Consider the following 14,258-nt stretch of genomic DNA (forward strand, 5'->3'; position numbering starts at 1 on the left):
CTTGCAATTGATGCAGGAGGAGAGTTAATACAGGGTGGGTGAAAACATAGTTTAGATTTAACTACTTAATGTAAAAGGTGGCGAATGTATAGAATGGACTGTTAAGGGAGGCAGTGGGGGCCGACTATCAGCAAATTCAAGAGAGGGTTGGTTAAATAACTGGAGAAAAATTTGACAGTGTGATATGAGAGGTATCGTGGAACCAGTTAGATGGACCACAGTGGTCTTTTCCTGTCCTGTATATGCCTATGTTCCTACAGATATTTCACAACCTGTCACACAGATAAGTGGATTTTCCACTGGGCGGTGTTCACCTTGGCCTCCTGCGCGCACAGCTCTGCCAGATCTCGGAGATGTTCCAGCTTGACGTAGACCATGTCGAGGCCAGTCCATCTCATTGTGTTTTTCTGAAACTCTTGAGTCAGAAGGGTTTTCACCTGTGAGAAAAAGAGAGTGGCCAATCAGCAGCGTATTCAGGATAAGGCTTTCTTGGGAGGAACGATTGTATGGGTGAGAATCAAATGATAACTTAAATTCAGACTCGGGTGTAAGACTAACATTGCAAAATTGCACCCAAGATGTACACGCTGTGATTGGAGGTGCCCACCTGTTGGTACCTCAATCTTGAAACTTCTTCTGCCTGTCGGTCGATACCCTCCTGTAGTTCCTGCAGTTGACCCCTCTGTCGAGCCTCATCCTGACGTATCTTTTGAATAAACTGTGTCACCTTTTCAAGGAATGTCTGAGCCATGGCTAAATACAGCAGCTGCTGCTCTGTTTCCTCCTTGTCCACTATATATTGAAAAACACAGGATAACGTGCTTCAGATTAACAACAAAATAAGGTAGATGCACAAAAGAGCGATGAGTCAAAAGATACACAAGAATATTGCAGCTGTCCTGTGCTATGCCTTGTTACCCTGAAAGAATGAGATCAAATGGGCCAAATGACCCTCATCATTCCAAGCTACCTTGTGATCTCATATCAAAACAGGCCTCAATAAGGTCTGAAGGATTCACAATTGTCCCATGTTTTTAAGTGAAAGATCTGATGGGGTTTCAGCCTTCTTTTTTAGAATTACATTAACGCAAGGGGAGTGCTGTGGAATAGAATCATCCCATAGTCAAAATACCACAATAGGCAAAAATAGAAGAATATGTTTAGTTTTAACTTTGGCTTTTTTAAATTAGTGTGTCATAATAATAAAAAAAACGTCCAAAAGCTTTGTTGGAGTTAAAAAAAATCAGTGGCAAGACGGCAGGACTGTCGTAGATACAGTCTTATGCTGCAATTACAAAATTGCAAGGTAAATATGGATAAGGAAGGCCAGTCAGCCAATCTTAGCTCATCTGTGTAGAGAAATGTATGGCTCCCCTTTTTATTGAGATATATGAAATATTAAGTGGTATAGAAAAGGAAAATCCAGAGTCTTCTTTGAAGCTATGCCATCAAAGTAGGTGGGCCGGGGTGGGGGGCACAGGTTCCAACTGGTGAGAGGCAAATCTAGGTCCACTGTCAGGAAGTTGCTTCATACAAAGAGTGACCACAATGTTCAACCACCTCTCAGATCATTGTCTCTACTGCCTTTCCATCCATTCATCACTCATTGTCTCTACTGCCTTTCCATCCTCTCATCACTCATTGTCTCTACTGCCTTTCCATCCATTCATCACTCATTGCCTCTACTGCCTTTCCATCCATTCATCACTCATTGCCTCTACTGCCTTTCCATCCATTCATCACTCATTGTCTCTACTGCCTTTCCATCCTCTCATCACTCATTGTCTCTACTGCCTTTTCATCCATTCATCACTCATTGTCTCTACTGCCTTTCCATCCATTCATCACTCATTGTCTCTACTGCCTTTCCATTCTCTCATCACTCATTGCCTCCACTGCCTTTCCATCCTCTCATCACTCATTGTCTCCACTGCCTTTCCATTCTCTCATCACTCATTGCCTCTACTGCCTTTCCATCCTCTCATCACTCATTGTCTCCACTGCCTTTCCATCCTCTCATCACTCATTGCCTCTACTGCCTTTCCATCCTCTCATCACTCATTGCCTCTACTGCCTTTCCATCCTCTCATCACTCATTGCCTCTACTGCCTTTCCATCCTCTCATCACTCATTGTCTCCACTGCCTTTCCATCCTCTCATCACTCATTGTCTCCACTGCCTTTCCATCCTCTCATCACTCATTGTCTCTACTGCCTTTCCATCCTCTCATCACTCATTGCCTCTATTGCCTTTCCATCCTCTCATCACTCATTGGCTCTACTGCCTTTCCATCCTCTCATCACTCATTGTCTCCACTGCCTTTCCATCCTCTCATCACTCATTGTCTCCACTGCCTTTCCATCCTCTCATCACTCATTGTCTCTACTGCCTTTCCATCCTCTCATCACTCATTGCCTCTATTGCCTTTCCATCCTCTCATCACTCATTGTATCTACTGCCTTTCCATCCTCTCATCACTCATTGTCTCCACTGCCTTTCCATTTTCTCATCACTCATTGCCTCTACTGCCTTTCCATCTTCTCATCACTCATTGTCTCCACTGCCTTTCCATTCTCTCATCACTCATTGTCTCTACTGCCTTTCCATCTTCTCATCACTCATTGTCTCCACTGCCTTTCCATCCTCTCATCACTCATTGCCTCTACTGCATTTTCATCCTCTCATCATTCATTGCATGAAAAACTTTCTGACATTGCTTTTCACTGGTTTGAATCTGTGTCCCTTAGTCTGCTGGTGTACCTTGAAGGAATGCTCTGGATTTACTTTTTCTGAATTGTTCGATATCTGATGCCTCTATAATATCCCTTCTCTATCGCTTCCTTTCAGGCTGGAAAAAGTCCAAGCTTCTTCAGTTTTTCCTCATAATTCATTCCTTTACACTCAGGGTCAGCCTTGTTAATTTGCTCTGTACCAGCTCAAGGATTTGAGTCTTCTCCTTGCGTCTCAGTGACTGAAACTGGACAGAATCTCAAGTCTCAGCAGCATTCTAAGGTGAATGAGGTGACATTGCTGCCTCTGGAAGCACTGAGATCCATCTAAAGAATTTGTTTTCTTCTCACACCTCTTCGGGGGGAAATCAACCCCAAGGCAGTATTGTAAATGTTGCCTCTGGAGATGCAGGTCATTCTCTTGCCTTGGCTGAGAGGCCATGCAGACTTTGGACTGCTGCATACCTCCCCCAGCCGTCTGCCTGCATGCAGCCACTTGTCCGTTGGCCCAGTGTGGAATCTATCCCATGATATAAACAGGGGAGGTCAGAGGGTAAACACAGCATCAGAGAACTACTAATATTGCTGTAAGGGGTAGAAGTGGGAACAGAAACAAAAGAGTGTAGTCGGTAACTCTTTGGTTTGGAAGCACTTGCGTTTGGGAAATGGAGTGAATGTTATGTGAGAATGGATTGGTTGAAGGCTGCATTTAGATTGCTGTTGACTGTTGATATAGGATTACCTCGAGAAACCAAAAGCACCACATCAGTTGGCATCAAGGATGCAAAGTGTGACTCCTCTGTGTGCCTGCGCTGTGCTTCACTCTGTGCATTGTCTTGCAACAAGTCAATGGTATCTTCAAGGGCCGCCACCTTCTCCTCAACCTAAAGGAGAATCAAGTAAAAAGATTCAGACCTGCTACACAATCCACAGAGGAGCATAATTACTGAAACAGTAAATGGAAGCAATAGATCCACTTAACTCTTCTCCAGGTTTGAGCTTGTGGTCTGAAGAGGCAAAGGCCTACGTCTTACTTATGTCGTCCAAAAAAAGACTTGCAGATGCATAACAGAAGTGCAATTGTATGTAACAAGAGTGAAACTATTGATAAGTAAGGGAATTATACAAAATCTTGTTAGCCCAACAGAAAAAAAACCTCATTAAGTAAGGAAAACTAAAGCTATTGATGAGAGAAGTCAATTAAATTCTCCTTATATGGAGTTGTATTTTTACTTTAGTATAATCACGCAATGCAGAAATGTGTGGATTGTCATGTAGGGGGAGTGAGAGAAATGTATAAAAACTGGCTGTTTGTAATGAGTAATTGGATTCGTAAATGCCTAAGACACTGAGCTCAAAAATGTAACATGCTTGAATCCCCAACCAACCATCATCAGATGTGGTAGTAAGTACAACCCTTTAATTGTATGTTTAAGTACTATTGCATGGACTGTACACTTAATAAACCTACGACACCTGACTTCAATGTTCAAAAGCCTTATTGAAGACCATACGCTAACAATACCGTACCTTCTCGAATTTGCAATCGGCTTCGGTGTCAGATACCTCCTGCAGCAAACCCTTCAAAGCAATGAAGAGAGCTTCTTCCTTCTGTCGCTGATGGTGCCAGTATGCACGTCTACAACTGAGTTCCTCTTCAAGGGCATCGAGCTGAACAGAAACACGAATACAGTCATCAACTTGGAGCACTGAATGTTTTTGTAGCATTTTCACTGTGAATATTTTCGGGAGCGAGTGGGATACAGCCTGTGCTTTCACCTTTGCGACCTGGTTCTGAATCCAGCAAGAGTGATTGAAAGAAGTTCTTCTCTGTACTTTGGCTGTTAAGGTCTTTTGTGAAATGAGCTTGGGAAATCCCAATCCAGTTGCCCTTAATATGGCACTAATTGACGATCTCACTCAGAGATGCTGCAGAATGACGGGTATGGGAAATGGAAAAATATTACACTGGCCGCAGTAGGGGACATTCTTTTGAGGTGAGATTGAGGCACACTATTGGTGCAGATTACATAGGAACATAGGAATGGGAGTAGGCCATTCAGCCCCTCGAGCCTTTGCTCCATAATCCTTGATACCTTTATGTAACAAAAATCTACCGATCTCAGTCTTGAAAATTTCAATTATCCCAGCATCCACAGCCTTTTGGGGCAGAGAGTTCCAGATTTCTACGACCCATTGTGTGAAAAAGTGCTTCCTGATTTCACTCCTAAATGGCCTAGCTCTAATTTTAAGATTATGTCCCCTAATTCTGGATTCCCTCACCAGAGGAAATAGTTTCTCTGTATCTACCCTATGGAATCCCTTTACCATTTTAAATACCTCGATTAGATCATCCCTCAACCTAGAGGTTTTGGCAACATCTAACCTGAGAACGTTTGTTACTGATAAAGGGGAGTCCAAATGGAAAGGCTCCATTCACGAGCATGAAATTCATAAAAAGTACATTAGAACCATTTCTGTTCATATAACAAAGGTAACTTTAGTCACTTTGTCTTCCTCACAGCAATAACACACTAGTGCATGCCTTTCTTGGTAGTGAGTAATGGCATGAACCTGCACTCTCAGTGGGGAGACCTAGTCACAGGGAGCATGGGTTGGAGATAAGGCTACAACACCACAGCCCTGATTCTCCAACCTGTGTTCCTTGTCAACATGGCACCTCCCTGGGAGCACGGGATCACCCCTGGATAACGATGCTTTTGTAAGAACTGTTTTGTCTAACCATAGATGGGGAAGTTAGTAAGAAATCATATTGGAATTTCAATAAAGTCCCATTTCCCCAGTGTATTGTAAGCTTACCATTTCCACAGATGGTTTTCTTTTTGTGGAACCTCCTGGTGACTGTGTGACAGGCACCACAATCCCTGTTTGTGGCTCTATACGAGCACCTACAACCGGACCAATTTCACCAGTGATGGGGTCTATACTTCTGGCACCAAGAGTGATCGGTATCAGCCCTAGAAAGCAAGAAAAGCACGAGCAGCACAAAAATTAGGAAACATATGAAACACATTCTGTATTTTGTTCTAATTTAAAAATCCCAAAGCCACATTGTAGAAGAACACCACCAAGGTTGAAAAGAGTTAGTAGGAAACATGAGATACATCAAGAACTGGTGACTACTGGGCATCAAGCAACAGTGTTAAAACGCTATAGGCTGTAGGAGGAAAGGAAGATTGAAGGAGATGAGGAGCTCTATGATTTGGAGGTATTGGGAAAGAAAGCATAACAATTGGAGATGGTGACGTGTCTCGATTTCAATTACAGCATGAAGGAAGAATATGTAGGATGGTAGATTTGAAGTTTAAGAAGAAGACGAGAGGAGAGTTCGAAGGAGGAATGACTTTAGTAGCCTTGATAAAATAGAAAAAGACAAGATTGATGGATTGGAAGCGAGAGGTGAGAGTGGGATGGCCTATCAGATAACATGCTTTATTCTTCTGCAAGAGTGTAAGAGGGATGCCTGATGAGCTTCTCCAGCCATAGGAGCAGCAGTCAGGTCAAGACAAACGCAAATCTTGGACCACAGGTTTCAATTCGAACAGCCAATCTGATGAAAAGGGATAAAATGAGAGAATGCTGGAGATACAAAGTACGTTTGCCATTATCTGAAAGGAGAGAAGATGGGACACAAGTCAGATGTGGCCCCTTTATCCAGTTTCTACTTGAAACATTAACCTGTCTTTTTTTTCTTTTCAGATGCTGTTGGAATGTGTGCATTTCCTGAATTTTGCATTTCTATTTCAGATTTACAGCATTCATAGTTTGTTTTAATACTGTTATCGCTCGAATGAAAAGGGACGAAGGTTTTCAATGATTGGATTCGAGTCAATATGATATGAGCTTATATAAAAAGTACCTTTGCCATCTGGGTCCTCCATGGTCCCGGTGAGAGGGATAAGCTGGCCAGTGGCATGATTGTATTCGACCCCTAAAATAGGCACTTCCAGATCAGAACCTCCAGGATCAGGTATCTGGATCCCAATGACAGCCGGTACCAGCAGACCTGTGCTGGCAAATGGTATCATCCCTGTGGGAGAAGCAAAATCATCTTTACAATGAACTTACAATCCCGCATAGCTTCCCTGTGTTTTATCTCCTGCGTAAGTATGAAAACACAGGAATAAAAGTAACAGAAATGGCGACATGAGGAAACATTGTTTTAAGCAGCGAGTTGGAATGCGCTGCCTGAAAGGGTGGTGGGAGCAGATCAAATAATAACTTTCAAAAGGAAATTGGATAAATACTTGAAGAGAAACAATTTACACGGCTACGAGGAAAGAGCAGGGGAGCGGGACTAATTGGATAGCTCTTTCAAAGAGCTGGCACAGGCACGATGGGCCGAATGGCCTCCTTCTGTATTGTAACATACTATGATACCAAACAATGAAACAATGTGCCACCATGATTGTGATCTTCAATTCCAACTCCTGCTGCCAACTGAAGATGCCGCCCGTTTTAGCAGCTGAAGGAACTTTGGATTTATTTTATTTTAAATGGAAGAACTAAGTACTTAAATGAGGAATCCAACTCTGCCTCAAGGACTGGAGGCAATTATCAACCACCTGCCGTCTGTTTCTTGCTTAAAAAACGGGCAGCGGGCAACTTGGCCGACCCATTGATGCCCAAGGGCAACCTGATGCAATTGTCAGCACACCTGACCGCTTAAATGGGCAAATCGGGATCCTACATCAGTTGTAGGACTCCAAATGCAATTTTCAAGTGCAAATGGGCAGAGCCTGCGCTGTGCAAGGAGTGGCCTTAAAGGGATGGTTGGAGGCCACTCTGGCCCTCTCCCCTCCCTGCCCCCCCCACCCCTCTCTCCCCGGCCTCGGCACCCCCCCAGGCCCAACCTGCCGTCCAGCTCAGCGTGGGATCCCGGCTGATTTCCCACCCTCCCACAACCGGAGAGCTGCGACGGGACGCCTCTTTGGCTCTAGTAACTAGCCGGCAGCACTCAAATGAGGTCTGACCCTGAAAATGGTTCGGGGCTTCCTGATGCTGGCTTTGGGCCTGTTTCGGGCCGAAGTTGAATTCCCCACCCCCTCCCCCATTTGTCTCAGCAGATAATCTGTTAATTACGGCCATGTGTTTGAAGTAGGAGATCCTTGGGTAGCTGTCAAAAAAAATTCTACAAACTTGCTTTCTAAAAGCTTACCAACACTTCCACCATTGTTTGCAAGATCTTTGGTTTCCTTCCTCTGTCTCTCCAGGTTGTGTGCGGTGTGAACGATATGCGCCCAGTTTCTTGTCCGCGCCCACGCTAAGCCATCCAGTGCATCCCTCAGCAAGCTTCGCTGCTTCTGGGGATGAGAAGCTTTCTCCGATTTCTGCACTGTCACACGGCCTCTGTAGTCCTTCAGTACTTCCAGCACCTGGAGCTCACAGGCCAGCATGGCAGCGTCTAGCAGTGCCTGGTAGCCACCCGCATGCGGCACCACCTGTGCGTCTTGAACGTAAGCGCCCGAAATCCGAGCCGACTTTCCACTGAGGGGCTCCGAGAAGCTGTCCCCAATGATCAGGGGGGTGTTTGAAGACTTCAGCACATCTCCAAGAGGCACCACCACACCTGAACGAAAATGACACAATTAAAGAGACACCATTTTTCTTTTCACAATTAGAAAGTGAAACTGTCAGTGTTCCATTAATCCTCGAGAAGTAAAATGTTTCTGACACTATACACACCGGGATTATTTACCTACAAGAAAGTTGGATGATAAGTCCCAACATTGAATATTAAAAAAAGTATGGTGACATGAATAGAGAATGTCTCTTGAATATATTGAAAACTTTAAGCCTTGTGGTGTATATTCCCCATCCCCAATTTTTTACCTCTTTTCCTGGGGGTGGTGGGTTCAAATCTGGGAGCTGGTCGGCACTTTGATTCCTTGCTCAACTACCCATTCTTCATGAGTGAGCCTATTTGACGATGGAGGGCGGCACACTTGGCTTAATGTCTGCATATCTGCACAAGTGTCAGCTTGGCTAAGTGGTAGCACTCTCACCTTTGAGCCAGAAGGTCATAGGTTTGAGCCCCATTGCAGGACTTGAGCACATAATCCAGGCAGATAACTCTAGCACTGAGGGAGTGCAGCACTGTCTTGGGTATCGTCTTTTGGATGAGACGTTAAACCGAGGCCTCGTCCGCCTGTTCAGAATCCCATGAGGAAGGTCACGGAATTTTGTTGATGGCCTTGCCAATCTTTATCTGTCAGTCAATGCTACTAAAAACAGATTAACTGCTTGCTTATCACATTGCTGTTTGTGGGATCTTCTTGTGTATAAATCAGCTGCCCCATTTCCCGACATAACAACAGTGACTGCACTTTCAAAGTAAATCATTGACTATTTGGGACATCCGCAGGACATGAAAGGTGCTATATAAATGCAGGTTTTTTTTCTTCTTCTGTCACATGCAAGTAAATAAAAAAAAAATCACGTGGGATTTGTTTTGCAAACATGGCAGAAAAAGTCACGACATGCTGCTTCATTTTTAAAATGACAAGGAGTCCGACAGCACAGCACAGAGGCAGTGGAGGGGTCGAAAGAGTTGGTGGTGAGGCAGAGCTGGGTGTCGTCAGCGTACATGCAAAAGCTGATCCCATATCTGTGGAAGGTGTTGCCAAGCAGCAGCATGAAGGTGAGGAAGAGGAGGGGGCCAAAAATAGATCCTTAGGGGTCTCCAGAGGTAATGGTGCAAGGTGGGAATGCTGGAAATGCTATGGCTCTGTTTGGATAGGTGAGAGCGGAACCAAATGAGAGCAGTTCCACTGAGCTGGACAATGGAAGACAGGCATTGGTGGAGGATGGTGTAGACAACGTATCAAAAGCTGCAGAGGTGTTACGGAAGACAAGGAGGGATAATGCCACCGAGGATGTCACTTGTGACCTTGAGTAGAGCCTTTCTGTACTTCTAATATCTTCTGGCCACCATCATGTTTAGAAATTCCTGGTTAATGAATTAATCTCTCCAGCATATCCTCAATCCCATTCAACGAGCATCTTCTTGCTCATCCAAACTCCACGTCAACTCTCCTGCCGTGAGCCCTATGAAGGTTTATAATACCCTATATCTCCGATTAAGGTTGCAGTACCTTATTTATTTCCATTACTATCCACATCTCATTGAACCATCACTGTTACCTGTATTGGGGTCCAATCCAAGCCCTATGATGGGCACCATCTGACCAGTCTTCTCGTAGATCATAGGAGCTCCAATTTCAATCGGGGCCAACATCTTAGTGGCTGGGCTAATGTACGTTCCTCCCAGCGGATAGACCAGTCCTGTCTGTGGGTGAATAGTCACAGCCAAGATGGGCACTTCAATGCCCGTCTCTGGATCTGGCATTGGTCCTCCCACTTTCAACTCACTCTGATGATGCAGGCTGCTCAGCTGCAGCTTTGTTGGGAGCCCAGTGCCTGGACACAGTGGGTATGGTACGTATGGAATCAAATACTCCTCACTTTGACAGACTGCTTCTAGGATTTGAAAGTAAGAAGTAAAACGAGACGTACTTTGTGTGCATTGTTCTAAAATTCATAATTATACGAATAATACTTTAGCACCAATTATTCAGACAGCAGTAACAACAGTAACATTAGTATTTTTAGTTTTCTGCCCTCAAACAGAATGAGGTGCTCAAAACAACACAGGAAATTTCTTGTCGTTTATTGGCTTTGGGTGCCCAGATGTGCACAGTATCAGGACCAGAGAGGTAAGGAGGTTACTGTGTCACCAATTGTTCCCACTTCAACATGTTGCATAGCACTGACTATAAAATGTTTAAAGATAGAACACAAACGTGTCACAAAAACCTGCTCGCCAGTGAACCCAGACAGAGGTGAAACTGCTGGAATGCAGAGACAGAGAGAGATTTGCACACTAGGGATACTTTCCAGTTTAAAAGGCACCATATAATTGAAACAAAAATGGAAAATGTGAAACACGCAGCAGGCCAGTCAGCATCTGCAGAGAGAACAGACAAGTTTATGTTTTTGGATGCAGACCCTTCTTCAGAAGCACAGATGATTGAGTTATTGTTGTGCAGCGTTTAGTGGAGTAGAGAGAGAGCGAGAGCAAGAGTGCGAGAGAGCGAGAGTGCGAGAGAGAGAGTGCGAGAGAGAGAGTGCGAGAGAGAGAGTGCGAGAGAGCGCGAGCGAGATACTAGCTCAATTGCTAAATTTAAATCTGAGATAGATAGCTTTTTGGCAACCAAAGGTATCAAGGGATATGGGCCAAAGGCAGGCATATGGAGTTAGATCATAGATCAGCCATGATCTTATCAAATGGCGGAGCAGACACGAGGGGCTGAATGGCCTACTCCTGTTCCTATGTTCCTATGAGAGAGAGAGAGCGAGAGCGAGAGAGCGAGGGAGTGAGAGAAAGCTAGAGTTGGTGGATGGAGGGAGGGAGGGGTGAGTGAGAAGAATCACACCCGAGTGTAGAAAAGGGTTACGTAAAATCCGAGCCAGTCCTTATATCCTACCATTAGATGCCCTTTTACGAGATATCTAGGTTGAAGAGTTAACTAACTGAGATATAAAAATTAACTTCTGGCCACACAGTCCACTCACCTTCGTGCCCAGTAGGGCTGGCAATGAAAATCCATGCCCACAAATTGCCAATTCCACCTCTTGTCAGTCATTAACAAAAGTTAACAGGTAAATATTTCATGAAGCAATGCAGAATTAAATGTGATCCCATCTAGTTAGTATACAGGATGACTTACTGTGCTGTTTCTCTCATGATTTTTAAGATGCACTTAGTTCTGGTATTTAACAGTTGTTTTCTGCTTCGGGGAACTGACCTGTTGCTGAGTCTGTTACTGGGAGAAGTCTGGACCTGACGGAGTCGTAACACAGGTTACCAGCCACGGGGAGGACCCGTCCAGTCTGAGGGTGAAGAAAGAAGCCTCTGGGCACAGACATGGTGTATTTATTGGCTAAAAGCATAACAGTGTCAGGACTCGGAGTAACCAGCCCCGTCAGCCGATCCACCTGCAGGAGATCGCAGGCAATGATGGTTCCATCAGCTCCTGTCACATGAAGGTAAAATTAGTTTTAAAAATGCAATATTCTGACATTTCAGAAGAAGGGCTGCCTGGGGCGGGGGAGTTGGGGGTTGGGGGTTGGGAGGGGGCGCTGTGTTCCAGGAATTATAAGTGTGATAGACTCACATTATCTTCGACAAAAGTGAACGGATCTCTTTAATTCTCTTTCGCTGGTGCAATGATCTACTTTTCCCATGAGGCAATTTTTGTCTTTTATATTAACTCACCTTTTTGGAAAGTCATTTCATCCCGTTCTTAAACTTCCCTTTGTGCCATGAACCATCCTTCACCAAGAGGATGGCAGACAGGAGCCAGGAGTGTGATGGAATACTCTCCACTTGCCTGGATGGGGGCAGCTGCAACAACACTCAAGCAGCTCGACACCATCCAGGACAAAGCGGCCCGCTTGATTGGCAGCCCATCCACTCCCTTCACCACTGGCGCACCGTGGCTGCAGTGTGTGCTGTCTATAGGTTACACTGCAGCAACTGGCCAAGAATTCTTCACCAGCACCTCCCAAACCCGCAATATGAACATTTTGATGCCTTTTATGAAAGTGCAATTTTAACAAATAATTAAAACAACAGACAGACTCGACAGCTACACAGTTGTCAGAAAGACACTTGACATGCTTGACAGACTCAAAGAATGTTATAAAGATATATGATGTTGAGCACAATTTTCAATGAACCATACCAACAATCTAACAGCTTGTTCGACTTGTGTACAGTGTTTTTAACGTTACCTCACTGTCATAATCCATGCTGCAAAAAACAGCATTTTGGCGAAACCTTTTAGGCAGTATAACTGGGAAATCATAAAAAAATCTCTTGAAACATTGAAGGTTTCTTACCAATTAATTCCTCCCTGGAGAGGCCTTGCGAAGTCTCCTTGCTTACAAGTTGTGCGCCTAGTCCTTCTCCCAGTACAGCCCAGGCATTTAGTCTCTGACACTCGCTTGTGATGGCATCTGACATTTGCAATATCAATGCTTCAACCAGCCCAGCAACTCTGAGAAAGAATATTAAAGTAAAGTGGAACTCCAAAATCACATTTTTAATGCCTCTTTCATCTTCTTTGGTCCTCGTCGAAGTGAGGGAAACTCATACCGGGAAATGGAACGGTTCCATTTCAGACGTCGAGTATAGGCCAACTCCTGGTGCAATGCAATGCTCACAGATTCAGAGTAAAGCTTCCTCCACTCTGTCCCAGGAACATGCTTCAACCCCAATCTCAGAAGAGTCCCAGTGTAACATTTATTCATTCATTTCTCACTATTAACCATTCTTGGGCCTGTCTGAGTGACAAGCTTGACAGACTCAAAGAATGTTATAAAGATATATGATGTTATTAGCTGAATTAGATACTGTAGACCCATGCACACTCGGAACTCAATCGACACTGCTCAACCTCATTTCATCTCAGACTCTTACAGAGGACACTTTCATCCCTTCAGTCTGGGCTGGTTTCGAACTCAGGTCCCAGAGGTGAAGGATCAATGTTTAACCCATTGCACCATCTACTTCCCGGATATTTAATTTTTACAGAAAATAAATTGTAGCTTTCCGATCAGTGTGAACAGAAAAGTTGTGCAAGCAGCACGCCAATCATCAGATTAATCAGAAAAGAACAGCAGATCCTAATTGGTTGAGGTTGAAGTCTTTTCTTCCACATCGTCATGTCCCACACACACTTCATCTTTCACACAGACACTCTCCCCATCTAGGGGATAACACATTCTCTTCCATCTCTCGTGAACCTACACTCCTTTGTCACTCACTATCAGCTCGTCTCCTGAATGACTCCTGAAAATACTAATTCAAGCTTTCAAAAATTAAATTTTTAGACACACGTTGAACTTAAAAAGAACAATGACAGTAAATGCTTCTGGCAAAACCCCCCTTTCTACAATAGCACAAAGGTAAATACCGCCGATAGTCCGTGGAGTTCGGCAGTGTCTTTGTTTCCTCATTGTCCATGTTGTCAACGTGTTCCTCCAGTAACCGGACCGCTTCTCTCAGGGCTGTGTTGAACATGACGTGATGTCCTTCTCGGCAGCTCCAGTCGATGTGGAGTAGTTGCTGCTGTTTGTTCTGAATCTCTTCAAACTCTACGGCAATTTGCCTTCGCCTCTCAACCTCTACCCTGATCTGAAAGAGTAATATAGACATGAGGTCTTCAATTCCAATCCATTCAGGGTTGTGAATTCAAGACACAAGTCTTCAATTTTTAGAGTTTTCAGCTGAGTTCATGTTGCCTGCAGTGGGTGGCAATCCATTCTATAAAATAAAAACCCTTAGTTACAGTTAGTTCAGGTCAGGGTTTCCCCAGTTTGTAGTCTGTTATGTAGTGGCAGTTTGAGAAGTGAGTATACTGTTTATCTAGAGGGGCCTGGGGACATGCCCCCTCTGAAAAGTTTCATTTTTGACAGTTTCCTACATTTGTTAGTAGAATTTAT

The 14,258-nt window shown here is 44.3% G+C and overlaps 1 protein-coding gene across 1 annotated transcript; it reads right to left on the minus strand.

The window, feature by feature from the left end:
* Positions 1-275: 275 nt before the first annotated feature.
* Positions 276-5,214, minus strand: LOC137301259 (uncharacterized). The gene is made up of 5 exons (XM_067970718.1): positions 5,116-5,214; positions 4,260-4,400; positions 3,472-3,613; positions 608-792; positions 276-437 (listed from the first exon to the last, which is right to left on the minus strand). Exons 1-5 carry the CDS (start codon positions 5,212-5,214, stop codon positions 276-278), a joined length of 729 nt encoding a protein of 242 aa, XP_067826819.1.
* Between the last annotated feature and the right edge of the window lie 9,044 nt (positions 5,215-14,258).

Source organism: Heptranchias perlo, chromosome 33 (assembly GCF_035084215.1).
Source record: "Heptranchias perlo isolate sHepPer1 chromosome 33, sHepPer1.hap1, whole genome shotgun sequence".
NCBI lineage: Eukaryota > Metazoa > Chordata > Chondrichthyes > Hexanchiformes > Hexanchidae > Heptranchias > Heptranchias perlo.